General features: G+C 43.8%; 1 protein-coding gene across 2 annotated transcripts in view; it reads right to left on the reverse strand.

Moving 5' to 3' along the window:
* TARBP1 (TAR (HIV-1) RNA binding protein 1) overlaps nt 1–16,871 on the reverse strand; it is a 77,790-nt gene that overhangs the window by 15,868 nt on the left and 45,051 nt on the right. Inside the window, exons 14-22 of one of the 2 annotated variants that reach the window (XM_062210631.1) lie at nt 15,613–15,774; nt 13,654–13,841; nt 12,556–12,817; nt 12,250–12,438; nt 10,072–10,262; nt 9,824–9,895; nt 7,249–7,369; nt 3,766–3,876; nt 1,923–2,072 (exon numbers count right to left, since the gene is read on the reverse strand). In XM_062210631.1, coding sequence (XP_062066615.1) covers nt 1,923–2,072; nt 3,766–3,876; nt 7,249–7,369; nt 9,824–9,895; nt 10,072–10,262; nt 12,250–12,438; nt 12,556–12,817; nt 13,654–13,841; nt 15,613–15,774 — 1,446 coding nt within the window. Of the gene's footprint in view, nt 1–1,922; nt 2,073–3,765; nt 3,877–7,248; nt 7,370–9,823; nt 9,896–10,071; nt 10,263–12,249; nt 12,439–12,555; nt 12,818–13,626; nt 13,842–15,612; nt 15,775–16,871 lie in introns of both variants that reach the window. The other variant, XM_062210630.1, reaches the window with a different exon arrangement.

Below are 16,871 nucleotides of genomic sequence, written 5' to 3' on the forward strand. Positions count from 1 at the left end.
GGAAGGGGGCAGCAGTGTTTGTGGTGACTACGGGGAGGGCTCGTGGGTGGACAGATGCAGGGGATCCAGCAGGCGCTGTCTACACAGCAACGGGGCCGGAGAAAGAAAGGCACAGGGCTACGTAATGAGTCTTCAGGTAAGCCGTGGGTAAGCGCTGAGAGGAAGAAGGGAAGCACGCGACGGCCACGGAGCAGTCATCAGCCTACAGGATAGGGGCTGCAGACAGAGGCATGGCTACCAGCTACAGAGAAGGCGATGGCTGGTGTGAAAGGCTACCCTGACAGAGAGGCAGGGAGACGAAAAGGAAATGGCTGTGCGGCTGCAGACACCCCTTAGGATACCCCTGCTGCAAATGCAGAGGGCCCCAGGGGCTCGTGGAAGGCAAACCCTCATGTGCAGGGTTAACGGTAAAGAGAGGTCAACACCCAACCATGGCTGGGGGTAGGGGGGACAACGGGGAAGAATTCAGAGCAAAGCCCCAAAGGAAATACCAATAAGGATGCAGGAACAAATGTGGAAAGGGGAATAGTGATTTCCTCACCCTGAAACAGAAAGGAAGAAGCAGGGTACTGAGCTAAGTACCTCCATGCTCCATTTTCCAACAAAATAGGTAACTTATTAAGAAAAGAAAGGACATATTCGAGAATGAAAAGGCATTCAAGGCTAGGATTTCGAACTGGTCTTTAGAAATAAGACATTATTTGTCAGGAAGCTAGATTATAAAATTCATCACTAATCATAATTCCTTAAAATTTGGGGGCTGATGCGACACAGCAGTTTAAGCAGCTGCCTGCAACACCAGCATCCCATATCAGAGGTTTGAGTCCCAGCTCCTCCGCTTCTGATCCAGCTCCCCTAATGGGCCTGGGAAGGCAGCAGAAGATGGCACAAGTGCTTAGGCCCCTGCCACCCATGTGGAGCCCCACATGAGAGTTCCAACTCGTGGACCTAGCCATCATGGCCATCTGGAGGGTAAACAAGCAGAGGGAAGAGTCTCTGCCTCCCTCTCTGCCTTTCAAATCAATAAATAATTCTTTTTTAAAAAAATATTTATTGTGTTTATTTGAAAGACAGTTACACAGAGAGGAGAGGCAGAGACAGAGGTCTTCCACCTGCTGGTTAACTCCCCAGATGGCCACAACAGCCGGAGCTGTGCCGATCTGAAGCCAGGAGCCAGGAGCCTCCTCTGGGTCTCCCACGTGGGTGCAGGGGCCCAAGGACCTGGGCCTTCTTCCACTGCTTTCCCAGGCCATAGCATAGAGCTGGATTGGAAGAGGAGCAGCTGGGACTAGAACCAGCGCCCATATGGGATGCCAGCCCTTCAGGCCAGGGCTTTAACCTGCTGTGCCACAGCGCTGGCCCCAGTAAACAATTCTTTAAAAAATTATTTCAAGCTATAGGAAATTCTGGAAGGGGTGGAGTTAGGAAATGGGTGCAATACAGATGAAACAAGAATGGAAACAAGCTGGTATCTGTTTCACTGCCTGAAAGGGCTCCTTCTGTTCTCTCTACTTTGGTTGTTTTTCAAACTTTCCTAACTAAAAAGGTTTTTTCTTTTTCTTTTTTATAAGAAATGCACTGAATTATTCATTGTTATTTCTAAGATCAAACAAAGACACTGCTTGGTAAAAAGAAGATGGGAGTCTTCTATTTCTGCCCTTCTTAATAACAAAGCCTTTCCTATCTTTTGTTTATTGGAACAGAACAGCTCTCAAATAAATGCTATGATTGATATACTCAAGACGAATGCCAGGGATGTCTGTCTTCTGAATCGATTCATGTTTTGCAAAACATAATGTAAATGTCAATGCATTTGGGTAACTGAGAACCAAAAATAACTACTAAAATGAAACCAATCACCCAGCACAGTCAAAACCATTTCCTAATTAAAAAAAAATATCAAAAAAATCTCTGTTACTTACACAAGACAAACAATCCCAGAACTTCGGAAGAAACTGAGGGAATTTATGAAGAATCAATATAATAATCCATTCTATAAAATATTTTATGGATGCTTGATTGTTGATAAAACCAGCCTGGAAAATCTTGTCAATAATTCCATTCAAGAAATTCTGAGAAAAATAAATTTTACAAATTAAACTATTATGGGATGGTAATGAAATTTAACATAATAGTCCCCATTCAAAAAAGACTAAGGTTTCATCCTAAGCAATTTATTGAATCTACAGCCCTCTGGGCACAGCTCCTAAAACAATCTGATGATGAAGCTCTTCTCCTATTGAGAACTTCCCGCTTTGCACATCAATTTGATCATCAGAAAAGCTGAATAATTTCTCCAGAGATACCGGTACACACTTGCACTGTGAATGAACTGCTCATCTCTCACAAATACAGGACTTTATAAATTTGTAATCTAAAAAGCCACCAATTATGTTTTTTTAAATTAAAACTCTCTTAAGTATTTAAAAGAAAGCACAGAGGACAGTAGGCAACCTTAAAGTCTGAAGGGATTATTTTGCATTCAAAAATGTTTTCAAAAGTTGAATGAGTCATATACCATCACTTTCTCCTAATGGTGGTGTATTTTCTGAAGAGGAATATGAAGCAAAGGTGGTGAGAGACCAGACAGCCCACCCAGCTCTCCCTTGTGTCCCCAGGGAAGAGTTAACTGGATAAAGACCCTCTGCCATGATGGCAGGGATCTTGGTCTTTGCTTCATTGGTTTACATGGCCACGCTACTCATGAAACTATGGGCAAGAAGGCCTACAACAGAACATGAGACCTCCTCCCAAATGATGCTGTTTGCCAGTTTTCTAAGTATAGATGAAGGGTACAGGCCTTGCACTTCTAATCAAATAGCATCTGATAATTTAAACAGTTTCAATGTCATGGGCCCAGTGTTGTGGCATAGTGTGTGCAGCTCCAGCATCCCATATGGGTGCCAGTTGGAGTCCCGGCTGCTCTATTTTTGACCCAGCTCCCCGGTAATGCACTTGGGAAAGCAGTAGAAGATGGCTCTAGTGCTTGGGCCCCTGCACCCACGTAGGAGACCCAGAAGAAGCTCCTGACTCCTGGTCCAGTTCTAACAATTGTAGCCACTTGGGGAGTGAACCAGTGGATGGAAGCTCACACATTTTCTCTCTCTCTCTGTAACTTTGCCTTTCAAATAAAATAAATCTCAAAAAAAGGTCATATTAAAATTTTGAAAGGGAAAAATATTTGTTGGGGCCATGTAAACCAACTTCCAATTTGTTTCTACAATACCTAATTGCCTTACTATTCTTTCTATTGCAAAAAAAAAAAAATTAATAACTTCCACTTGATGCACTTAAGTATAAATTTTTTTTTTTTTTTTTTTTTTTTGGACAGGCAGAGTTAGACAGTGAGAGAGAGAGACAGAGAGAAAGGTCTTCCTTTCCATTGGCTTATCCCCCAAATGGCCGCTACCGCTGGTGCGCCGCGCTGATCTGAAGCCAGGAGCCAGGTGCTTCTCCTGGTCTCCCACGCGGGTGCAGGGCCCAAGCACTTGGGCCATCCCCCACTGCCTTCCCGGGTCACAACAGAGAGCTGGACTGGAAGAGGAGCAACCAGGACAGAATCCGGCGCCCCAACTGGGACTAGAACCTGGGGTGCTGACGCCACAGGTGGAAGATTAGCCTAGTGAGCCGAGGCACCGGCCACTTAAGTATAAATTTTAAGTAGACTACTTTCTCAGCTTTAGAAGAGCACAGGACAGTTTCTACAAAATATCTACTAACGGGAGACGACAGGCTGGAAAGGTACCAATATGATAAACACCCAACCTGATCAAACCTGGGGAAGAGCACAAGCAGCGTCTGCCATATTCGGTTCTTCACTCTGTGCTGCAGAGAATTCACATAGCAGCGAGCTCTGGACTTGGACACCAACTCATCCTGGAGGGGGAGGGGTGAGGAGCAGTGCTAAGTTACCTGCTGTAGCTGTGATGCACAGAAATGAAATCAAAGGCGACTTCAAATGTACAAGCTTTAAGTGGGGCACAGAGACCTTTTGTCCCACCAAAAGTAGTGAGGATAAGAATGGCAAGCGGTAACATTTTAAAATCTCCTTTCAAAACAACGAATTTGGTTGCTTTTGTTTAATTTTTCTGCTTTTAAAATAAGGGAAGGACCATGAAACTGGAGAAATGGTGTGATAGGAGCGAGGAGAGGCAGAGATATTTGACAGATATTACTATGCACCAACTTAGGCACTTCTCATGTTCCATCCCCAGTCCCATTCACCTTTGAATAACGGAGTCTGTGATCTGATACAAATGTCACTGACACAGGAGCCATCCCAGGAAATGGACAGCACAATGCAGTCTCTAGTTGCAGACAGAGGCTGCCACGCAGCTCTTCCTGGCTTTTTAATGGATTATGCTGTCCAAATTCAGCCACACGCAATGTTTACTTTTGTGACTGTAACTAATAGTGTTCTAGCTGCCAAGCCAAGATAGCATAGAAGAGTGAGTTTAAAACATCTGAAACTGTATTCAAGGTGAACAGGTAAGTCATCCAGCACCTCCAGAGCCATTTTCATCTAAGGCAGATAAAAAACATCTCTGTGACTTTACTTCTTCCATAATCTCAGGCTATAAATGTCAGTGTGCAGAAAATTTCACAATCATAGCTACATCCACATAGACTCTAATGGCTCCTGCCAACGATTAAATCTCATAACCTCCCTCCTCTATTACCATTTCTTGGGGGAAATTTTCTTTTGATAAAGGCCCTTTTTAGGTTTTGTGTACTGCTCAGCCTCCTTCCACCTAAACACAGAATCCTTGGGCAGATCACTCGTGCATTCAGAAGCAGTATCCTCATGCCAATCAACCTGCATGAAGGCCTCACTGAGTCACTCTCCTCACTTAGAAGTGGTAAAATTCCCTTCTCAGCTCGAAAGCTTCCCTCTCAACATGCTCTTTTATTCAGAAAGAGCTTTCTTCTCCCCACTAGTCTATCAACTCTCTCCTTGGTTGGCGAGCCTCTTGAGCCAACCTGCACCCCAAGAATAAGCTCTACAATATCATCAAAGGCACAGTCCAATCTTTCTACTACAACCTCAAAGCTGTTTGCAGATTCCCTGCTTCTGAAGCAGCCCTGGGGTTTTAAATCCTCTGACCCCTTTTTTCAAGTTGCCAGGCATCGAGTGAAGAAAGAGAGAATCACCTGCCCCCACTGACTTCATTAAAAATATGTATTCCAGCGGTAACTGGGCCCGTATTACTGCTAGCCCACTGGTTCCAAACCCTGCCGCGCTTCAGAATCACCCACAGGCTTCTGATTCAGTCGGCCGGTGGGGCCTGGGAGCGTGCAGCTCTCACAGCTCCCAGCTGATGCCGCTGTCCTGGGCAGACACTTGCAGGACTGCGCTTTCCAACTCCGCTTTCCAAAGCAGCTGCACCACTTCCTATCCCACCAGCAATGTACGAGGGTTCCAACTTCCCTGTCTCCTCACCAATGCTTGTCATTTTCAGTTTTTTGTTTTTTTTTTAAATAACAATCCTACTAAAGAAATCTGCCTACATGAGTACTACCAGCCTCTCCAATGTTGTGATTTTCTCCTACCTACCGGACATTTCCTCCAACATACTAACATGTTCTGATTATGTCCAATTTTTAAAAACCCCCTCCTGGATGCGGGTGTGGTGGCACAGTGAGTTAAGCCACCACATGCAATGACTAGCATTCCCTATCAGAGTGCCGGTTTGAGTCCCACCTACTCTGCTTCCTATTTGGCTTCCTGCTCACGTGCCTGGGAAGGCAGAGCAAGATGGCCCAAGCAAATAAACAAATACATGTTTTAAAAAGCAGCAGCAGCAGCGCCTTCCTGAACCCCATGCCTGCCCCCTCCAGGAACCACCCCATTTACTCCTCCCCTTGGATAGCAAGTGTGCAAGAGTGCCTACCCTCACTGTCTCTGCTAGCCCAGCTCATTTCTTCTCAGCTAGTTTCTGTTTCAGTGCTCATCCCTGCTGGGTCACCGAAACGCCTTTGTCAGGTGACCTGTGATGGCCGAGCCAGCGGCCCATGGGCAGTCTCCTCTCCTCCACCCAACACTCTGCTCACTCGCTCCTGACAGTGTCTTCCCACCTCCCAGAGAGCTCACCCAGAGCTCAGCCCAAACATCACCCTGGCGTGGAGATCCTCCCCAGCCCCCTGTCTGAAGAGCTAAAAAATACATCACAACACGTATTTTTGGTTTTGATGAAATACCCTGCTCCGGTCACTTTAAATCTACTCTCCTTTAGGGAACCGACACAGAACTCTTTCCTCTGGGATGTCTCCCCTGACTCCCGCAATGAGGAGGCAGCAAGTGTCAACAAGAAATCCTTCCTGGGTCTTGCATGATAAATCCAGTCTGCTACTTGCAGAAGACAAACGGGCTCTGTTTTAACACAGGTGGCCTAGGGGTTCCACAGTCCCCCAGGTGGCCCAGCCAAGGCTAGAAAGCAGAGCGTGTCAGCATCCAATTCTACTTGTCATTCAAAGAACATAAGGGGAATGGAGCATTGCACTTTCTCTCCCCAAATATATTCGGTCCATTCATCAGAGCCTGTAATGTTCATTTCTAAACAATTCAGCAGGCCCAAGAAACTCTAGTTGGATTATTTTTATCTGAATAAGAAACTGTCCTCAATCTTGGATAAACATCACAAACCTGTACCTAGAAAAAATAATAGATTACATTAGAAACAAATCCTCAGGTAATCCTTCATGAACTCTCAAGGCACAGCCATCAGCTCTTCACCTCTTGCCATTTTCTAAATTTTGCCTTTTGCCTTTCATTTCTTTCATAAAACAGTGCATGGATATAGCACTCGAAACATAACAGGTTTTGACTGGTACTGGAAAATACATAGGATGAAGTTTAGAACGTGTAAGAAAAACATTACTGTTCTCTAAAATCAAACCTGACTCGGACAATTGCTAACCAATACTTAACTAAAAATATAGAACTTAAACTTCATGCTTTCTCCTGATAAAAAATAGTTAGAAATAAAGATGTATGTAATTGCTACAATGTACATGTTTGAGGCTACTGTGAAAGTGATCTGTGACTATTGGTGCATTCTGTTGAAATTTATAAACAGTTTGCTGATCTTTTTTAAATTATTTTTTACCTGGTGTTTTCAGACTGTCTATTATGAATTAAGATTTGTTACATCACTACAAAACATACTATAGCAACACAACGAATTGTAAATATTGAACTCTGACTTGTTAAAAACAAAAATAATTTAAAGTAAAATAAAGTACATTTACTTTATCTAATAGCTTGACTGCAAGATCTTCCAAAAACAACTTATGGGATACATTTGAGGCATCTAATAAACACAGGAATTTGATTGCACAAATTCTCACATAATGGTCTTCTCTTTTAGCACTGAAAGATATAAAATAGTAAACTATGTTAATTGTGAAAGAAAAACACATCAAATATTAGTTTCAAAATATCATAACAAATATCAAAACCTCCCAAAGTTTTCTAAGATTAAGTAGGTTCATATTCAATGACAATACATTTTAGCTCAGGATATGCAGCAGGAGATAACAGATGGATACATTAAAAGGAGAACCTGGACAGAAAGTAGGAATGAGCACAAATTCATGCAGACTTCTGGAAAGACAACGCTTATCCTGGGCTGATAAGGACAAAACCAGGCACAGCTCATGGAGGCACTACTCCCAAAAGAGGACCAAAGACATTGTCCAGTTGGGCAAGAACATGCTTCAACTCAATGGAGTGCCTTCACCACGTACCATAAATGCACACTGCCACGTGAGGCCCAACTCAGCAGGCACTGCGTGCTCCCAGCACCCCAGCACTTTTAGAATCCAAAGGTGGAAAGGAAAACTACAGAAAACCAGTAGTAAGTATTCCCACATTTCATTACAACTGTTAGAAGGTGAATAGATGTTATTTAATTTAACAGCTTGCCTAGTGAAATCAAAATATTTGGCAACCATCAACCAGAAAATTTCATTCTTATTCCTACATTAGAACAGCCAAGAAGACAAAAAAAATATATTAAAAACAATGAACAGGGGCTGGTGCTGTGGCATAGCGGGAAAAGCCATTGCCTGCAGTGCCGGCATCGCATATGGGTGCCAGTTCAAGTCCTAGCTGCTCCACTTCCAATCTGATCTCTGTTATTGCCAGGGAAGGCAGAAGATGGCCCAAGTCCTTGGGCTTGTGCACCCACATGGGAGACCTGGAAGAAGCTCCTGGCTCCTGGCTTCACATTAGCACAGCTCTGGCCATTGTGGCCATTTGGGGAGTGAACCAGTGGATGGAAGACCTCTCTCTCTCTCTCTCTCTCTCTCTGTCTATAACTCTGTCTCTCAAATAAAATCTTTAAAAAAATCAACAATGAAAATATTGTATATATTTAATGAAGACTGTCAGAGGATTTAAAACTCAGCTAGGACACTCAGAATAATAAGTATGTGGTGATAATGATGCACAATAATGACCTGTTGTCCTAAAGTTTAAGATCACAGTGAATCATTCAACACTATTTTTAATCTTCTATAAACACCAGGGGTGGGGGGGCAGTGTCAGGCACTGTGGCCCTGTATCCCATGACAGAGTGTTGGTCTGAGTCACAGGTACTCCACCAATGCACCTGCAAAGGCCGCAGATGATGGCCTAAGTACTTGAGTTCCTGCCACCCATGTGGGAGACTGGATGGAGCTCCTGGTTCCTGGCTTCAGCCAAGCCCAGCCCCAGCTGTTGCAGGAATCTGGGGAGTGAACCAACAGATGGAAGATTGTTGTCTCTCTCCGTCTCTGTATATCTGCCTTTCAAATAAATAAATCTTTAGAAAAAAAATAAATATACACACAAATTGTTGAAACCTATGAGAAAAAAATAAAACATTAAAAAATCTATTTGGCAGTCAGTGCCATGGCTCACTTGGTTAATCCTCCACCTGCGGTCCCAGCACCCTGGGTTCTAGTCCTAGTTGGGGTACCAGATTCTGTCCTGGTTGCTCCTCTTCCAGTCCAGCTCTCTGCTGTGGCCTGGAAGAGCAGCAGAAGATGGCCCAAGTGCTTGGGTCCCTGCACCCGCATGAGAGACCGGGAGGAAGTACCCGGCTCCTAGCTTCAGATCGGCTCAGCGCTGGCCGTAGCGGCCATTAGGGGAGTGAACCAATAGAAGGAAGACCTTTCTCTCTGTCTCTCTGTCACTGTCTATAACTCTCTCTCTGTCTCTCTCTCTCACTGTCTAACTCTGCCTGGCCAAAAAAAAAAAAAATCCATTTGGCAAGCTCCAAAAAAAATAGTTTAGAAGTTAGATAGTAACAGTATTATCTCAGAAATCAAAATTGTAGGACCCATCACCAAACTTATTGAGTTGTATACATTAAACATGTATAGCTTTTACATGTCAATGAAGTGATTTAAAACATCAATAAAGTGGTATGAAAACAACAGCAACAGAAACACTTCAGAGCTTATACCAATTCTATTTCGGTGTGTAACATACTGAGTGCTTAAATGCTGAATTTTGATTCCATGTTAAAACTAAAAATATGCTGATGATCACCTCATCTCTCAAAAGAAAAAGGACAGGGGATTCATGTTATCCACAGCCACTTCCTCATCTATGTTGGACTTTGCACTAAAAACTTTTTAAATTCTACTGAATTTTAATAAATGGTGAAAGATGTAAAGAAAATCTATTAGCAAAGGAATATATTTTCTAACATAATTTTGAAGGCTCAATCTGTATCTTATAACAGGTTAAATATCACTAGTAAATATTTATTAAGTTTAACAGATATAGAATGCCTGTTATATTTTGAATACCTCATTTATGTCCAGACATACTTACTTTTCTATAACAGCATTTGCTGCACAGTCATGTCCAAGATTTTCTACAAAAGTCTGTACGTCCTGAATAAGTCTGTCCATAAAAAATATTTGATAAAAAAAAAAGCAGATTTTAGATAGGGAAAAAAAAAATCAAAGCCCCAAAGTGCAAGGCAGCTTCTTATTAAAAGCTTTAAAACAGCAGCAAGATTCTACCCAAGCAGGCACTTAGTGTAAATGAAGGCAAGTTGAGAGAGTGGCATCTTTTACCTTTGATCACGCCTAAACACGGTTCCAAATATACAAGCCTCAAGGACCATTTCACTATAATGTTTAGCACTTGATAAAGAGTCTTGGGACTCATGTGAAGCAGACACTATCCAAGATTGGCAGCAATAATTTATCAGTGTATTGAAGACTCCAGTTTTTAGAGCAGACATTTCAATTATTTTGTACATAATCTGAAATGAAATGTAACCGGTTTATTTTGAGATCAATTTAGTTTAAAAAAATAAGTGTTGTTAAAAATATACTTGAATAACTTCAGATTATACTTTCAACATAACCATGATTAGTCTAAAATATTTAAACTCACTGTTGTTCAAATAATTTTGCAAGATGATCAGTAATGACAAAAAGCTAATTTTTCTTTTTTTAAAGTACCTTTCATTTTGTTAATTATTTATTTATTTTACTTGTTTGAAAGGCAGAGAGACAGAAGGACACAAACAGATTTCCCATCTGCTAGATCATTCCCCAAATGCCCACAATAGCCAAGACAAGGCTAGGCCAACGCCAGGAGCTGGGAACTCAGACTGGGTGGCTGACACAGGTGACAAGGACCTACCACTTGAGCCATTACCTGCTGCCTCCTAGGGTGCACAGCAGCAGGAACTTGGAATCTAGAGTAAAGCCAGGACTCAACCCAGACACTCCCATATGGAACTCAGGCATCGCAAGCAGCTATATCAAACTGCTAAACCAAAGGCTCAGCCCCAAGAGTACTGATTTTTCATCTCTCGACGATAAAAGATGACATTTTACTACAGTAGTGATATTCATCCCGATCCTTCATGAGAAGCAACCACCCAAAGCAGTAAAACAAAACAAAAAACAGCTCATCCTGTACATTTCCAGTTTCTTTTGCATTTTGCCAGTGGCTGTGGTTTGCATGAAGCCGCAAAGATCACAGTCTCTAAGTTGGTACTGTGGGTCAGGAAAGGACCGAGAGACAGCACAGGACGGCAGGGTAACAGCAAATTTGGCTCTCCCTTTCCCCTTTGGATCAGGAGGCACACAGGATGGAATTCCATCATGTTACGTTCCCTGCCATGTGAGTGGTTGCAAATGCAAATACAGTGGTCCCTCAGTATTGGCAGGACACTGGTGCCAGGACGCGCCCTACACCAAAACCAGTAGCTAGTCCCAGCTGTATTAAACGGCATACTACTTGTACATAACTCAAGCACATCCTCCCATATACTCTAAATCATCTTTAGAGGACTTCCAATACCTAATGTAATGTAAATGCCTCATAAATTATCATTATACTGCATTGTTTAGAGGACAATGACAAGAAAAACGTCTGTGCATATTCATTCAGTACAGCTGCAAATTTCTGAGTATCTCTGATTGACCCCATGGATGCAGAACCTGTGGGTTTGGAGGACTGACTGCCCATCCAGAACCAGGAAGACCTTTGCATTCAGGGTTATAATCAGAGAACTCTATCTCTACATAAAGAAAAAACTGTAGCATAAACTCCGTGACCAATGGCACCTGACACCTGCCTTCAGCATCTAGGAGAAAGCAGGATGGGTGTGGGTGGAGAGAAAGGGCATGCTGGCTCCTACTCAGTGCCAGGTGACTGCTGGCATCCAGGAATGACGCTGTAGTGTTGCCAGGGCGTGCAATTTTCCAAGAGAAGGGGAAATTAGATTCTAAAAAAAATTCATGATTTTATTTACTTGAAAGGCAGAGACAGAGAGATCACTCCAATGCACTGGTTCACTCCCCAAACATTCCCAACAGCCAAGGCTGGGCCAGGAACTCAATCCAAGTTTCCCAGGGGGATGGCAGGGACTCAGCTACTCAAGGAATCACTTGCTGCCTCCCAGGGTACTTGACAGCAGAAAACTGGAACGCCCACCCTAGAAATCCACTGCATGCAGGTCCCCCAATTCTTAAAAGTTGCCAACTAACAACATTCTACACACTGCATGAGCCAAACAAACTATCTGGCAGATGAGAGGCAGATGCGGCTCACGGGCTAACATTCTGCACCTTCGTTTCTACGTCTTTCAGGTTTCTCATTCTTACTTGTGCCATAAAGGATGGTTCAAACATATTAGTTCACTGAATGAAACAACAACAAATCTGATTCTTAGTTTCGAATAACTTTCTCATGTCCTGCAGATCACACAGATGAGAAAGGAAAAGAAAAGTTACCTCTTTTATTTTGAAATATGCCTGGCTCTTGGTTTTTGCAGCAATGGTAAGAATGTTGTTATCAAATACAAACTGGACAAAGGCTTTTAAATTAGGCCAGAATGTCAGCTGAGTGTTGCTTAAGGAAGATATAATTTTCCAGGCCATGTCAAAAGACTCGATGCAGAGAGATTCAGAGGAGGTAAGGAGCTGGGAAGAAAAAACAAGTAGATACTCTTCACAAAACAGACACTCATCACTTATCTTTGGGAACTTGGGTTGCTGCTCCCATGGTTATTCTAGAGTTCCTGTTGCACTGGATCTTACCTTGGGAACCAAAATTTTCATGCACTGGAACACAGGTAAAACCTGATCAGAAGGCAGAATTGTGAGGGCTTCCAGTGCAGACTGCAAAGTCCTAACGGGCATTTGAACAGCGGGCAGCAAGGGCTCCGGGATTTCGTTCTCTGCGGCAGGTATCAGAGTGTGATATTTTTTCAACAGGAAAGACAGGCAGACCCACTGATCATGGATATATTGTGCAACGATTTTTCCCCATCCTTGGGAAGACGATGACTCCTCAAAAAAACTGAAATAAGAAAATGAAGTGACTGCACCATTCTTCCCCACGTTGCTTCCATTTCTTTTGCATGTAATATACTACTCTTATAAGGCGGGGAAAAATGCTATGACTTGTCCCCAGAAAAACTCGCATAGAGGCTTAACTCCAGTGTTGGGATTTGGGAGCTAATGGTGGGTGTTTGGGTTCCGGGCAGAGAGCCCCATAAACGAACTGATTCTCTTGTTGGAATGAGTTCTTGCTTGCAAGGGACTGCATTAGCCAGGGTAGACTGGCATACACTTGCCCCTTGATTCTCTGCCTTCCACACACACCCATTTGCCCGTCTGCTTTTTCTCCCAGGAGGTGGAGCAGCACCTGGCTCTCATCAGAAGCCATGCTCTTGGAATTTGCAGTCTCTAGAACCATGAGCCAAAATATACCTCCTGCCTTTATAAGTTACCCAGTCTTGAGTGTTCTGTTATAGCAACAGATAATGGACTGGGACCACAGATACAGTCATTAACAAATATCCTAACTACTCAAAAACAAACAAACAAACAAACAAAAAACCTGAAAAACCCTCTTGAGCCTCCCTTTTCTAATTACCCCAAAAGTAGAGCTTCCAGGTATGTTCACCATAAAGGACTCACTGATAACTAAATGCTGCAAAGTCAACAGGTTTCAGCAATACAGATCTACAATATATCTGTGTCCCAAATGGAGCTCATCCTCAAAATTCTGCAACCTTAAGCAACCTTGAGCGATCACTAATTATCTCAGCAACAACAACAAAACAGGACTGTTAAACCTTAGCAATGAAGATGCCCACGCTGTACCTACTGCTCTCTGGGGGGTGAGCACACCTGCTCTGTTCCTCTGTGTGGGGTTTCTGCAGGGTCTGATTGAGGTGAAGACAGGACAGGAACCGTTCTGTGGGTCCAACATCAAGAGAATCCAGCTGCAGTTCGGGCTTCCGGTCTACGGCCTCACATACCACGGCCAAGGTGGCCATACTAACGACTTTCTGAATCTGACTACCAAGGGTTGGCTCCTGAGGAGGAAACACGACAAGGCTTTCCTTAACATAAGCAAGACTTCATCCCAAGGACCTGGCTGCCAGTCTAGGAAATCCCACACCTGCTTTTCCCTCCTTTCCCTGACACTGAACATCATGGGAGCAAATGGAAACCGAACACATGTGACTCCGTTTTGCTTCTTCTCTACAGGTTGGCAGTGAACAAACTGAAAGTGGTGATCAGCAATTCAGATTAAGAGGAAGTTTGGGGGCCCAGCCATGGCTCACTTGGTTAATCCTGCGCCTGTGGCACCGGCATCCCATATGGGCACCGGGTTCTAGTCCCGGTTGCTCCTCTTTCAGTCCAGCTCTCTGCTGTGGCCTGGGAAGGCAGTGGAGGATGGCCCAAGTGCTTGGGCCCTGCACCTGCATGGGAGACCAGGAGGAAGCAACTGGCTCCTGGCTTCAGATCAGCATAGCTCCGGCCACGGTGGCCATTTAAGGGGTGAACCAACGGAGGGAAGACCATTCTCTCTGTCTCTCTCACTGTCTAACTCTTATCTGTCAAAAAAAAAAAAAAAAAAAAAAAAAAAGCCAGGGCAGTGCTCAGTAAGCACAGTCATAATTTAAAAAAAAAAAAAAAAAAAAAAGAAGGAAGTTTGATCTCTTCATTGGCAGAAGGGTCTCTGGAACTAGTACATGACAGAGGGGCTGTAAATGCTTATCAACCTTTCCCCTACTCAAGCACATCTGTGTGCAACATTCCTAGGGGAGCCCACTTTAAACTGGATGCATCCTGAAGCACGAGTTTAACATGACAAATAATATCTTCAATCATCTGCAGACTATTTTTGAAGAAGTCACACAGCATAGCAGTGGAAAGCTGGACCACAGTGCTACATAGCCTAAATGGGTCTGGGACCAATTTTATTTTTAAAGATTTATTTCATTTATTTGAAAGGCAATGTGGCAGAATGAGAAAGAGATCTTCTATTCACTGGTTCACTCCCCCAAAAGGTCGCAATGGTTGGAGCTGGGCCAGGTCAAAGCCAAGAGCCAGGAACTCCATCCAAGTCTCTGATGTGGGTGGCAGGGGCCAAGTACTTGAGCCATCTTCTGCTGCTTTCCAAGGCACATCAGCAGGGAGTTGGATCAGAAGCTGGGCAAGCCAGTGCTGCGGCTCAATAGGCTAATCCTCCGCCTTGTGGCGCCGGCACACCGGGTTCTAGTCCCGGTCGGGGTGTCGGATTCTGTCCCAGTTGCCCCTCTTCCAGGCCAGCTCTCTGCTGTGGCCCGGGAGTGCAGTGGAGAATGGCCCAAGTGCTTGGGCCCTGCACCTCATGGGAGACCAGGATAAGCACCTGGCTCCTGCCTTCAGATCAGCGCGGCAACCACTGGAGGGTGAACCAATGGCAAAGGAAGACCTTTCTCTCTCTCTCTCTCTCTCACTGTCCACTCTGCCTGACAAAAAATAAAAAATAAATAAAAAAAAAAAAGAAGCTGGGCAGCCGGGACTTGAACTGGTGTTCTGATATGGAATGCTGGTGCTGCAGGTACAGCTTAACCTATTGAGCCACAACATCAGCCCCTGCCATCTCTAATCTTTTCTTTTTTCTCTAATTTTTTTTTAAATTTATTAATACATTAGATTCTCAGGGTCATAGCAAATGCATGATAATTACTACAACACAATTAATGTGATATTAATACAAACAGAATAGATTCAATGTAACTCATAGATAAAATTCTAACATATTCTCCCTCCCTCCTTTCTTTCTTTTATACACCTTGAATCAGAAAGCATTACCTGTCCACCATCCATCTCCTGAAGATGCCGAATGGATGCATTTTTCAAAGGAGAAATAACTCTCCAAATGGGGTTACCCCCTTTCCACCCGACATCTGAATGCAGATTCATTAGCTCAGTTAATACCATCAGGTATAAACGGCAACGCTCCAGGTCTGAAACCTAAGAAAAACATCAAGACACTTAAGGGTACAAGCATGGTCCATGACATTCACAAAACTATTGACTGGTGGCAGGGTTACTGAAAGGGAAGCTGGAGAACCTCCTGTGGGAATGATGATAAGGGGTTTGTTTTTAATAGCGTGCATGAGAAATGAGAGAGAGAGAGAGAGAGACAGAGAGTCAGAGAGACAGAGAGAGACACAGACAGAGAGAGAACAAGAGGCCAGGACTAGGCTGGAAAGAATTCTAACTTACTCCAAAGGCTAGACAGTAGAGGACTGGTGATGGGGGGAGAAGCGATGGCCAGCGGGACACAGGAAACCAAGATGATGTCACAGACACTAAGGAGAGGCAGTGTTTCATGGAGGAAAAGGTACAGTTTGGAAAGCACCCACTAAGTTCATGATCCAGGAATGCCTAACAACGTTAGTGAGAGTCTGTCAGTATAAAACCATTCTTCTCCTGCTTCCACACCTGCTTAAACTATCAAACAATGGTGCTTAATTGAGTATTAAAAAAAAAGTTCTTAAAAGTAAGTACATTTTCTCAGTTTGTTGACAATCCAAGCATTCTTATTGCTTTAGCATTTGACAAAAATTGACATTTCTCTAAGAACTGGAATTCTCAAAGAATTCTATTTTTATAAAGACTTGGGCTGGCGCTGTGGCTTAACAGGCTAATCCTCCGCCTTGTGGTGCCAGCACACCGGGTTCTAGTCCCGGTTGGGGCGCCGGATTCTATCCTGGTTGCCCCTCTTCCAGGCCAGCTCTCTGCTATGGCCGGGAAGGCAGTGGAGAATGGCCTAAGTCCCTGGGCCCTGCACCTGCATGGGAGACCAGGAGAAGCACCTGGCTCCTGGCTTCGGATCAGCGAGATGCGCCGGCCACAGCAGCCATTGGAGGGTGAACCAACGGCAAAAAGGAAGACCTTTCTCTCTGTCTCTCTCTCTCTCTCACTGTCCACTCTGCCTGTCAAAAAAAATAATAATAATAATAAAGACATTTATTTATTTGAAAGGCAGAGTTACAAGAGGCAGAGGCAAAGAGAGAGAGAGAGGTCTTCCATCCACCGGTTCAATCCTAGATGGCCACAATAAA

Source organism: Lepus europaeus, chromosome 14 (genome assembly GCF_033115175.1).
Source record: "Lepus europaeus isolate LE1 chromosome 14, mLepTim1.pri, whole genome shotgun sequence".
Taxonomy (NCBI): Eukaryota; Metazoa; Chordata; class Mammalia; order Lagomorpha; family Leporidae; genus Lepus; species Lepus europaeus.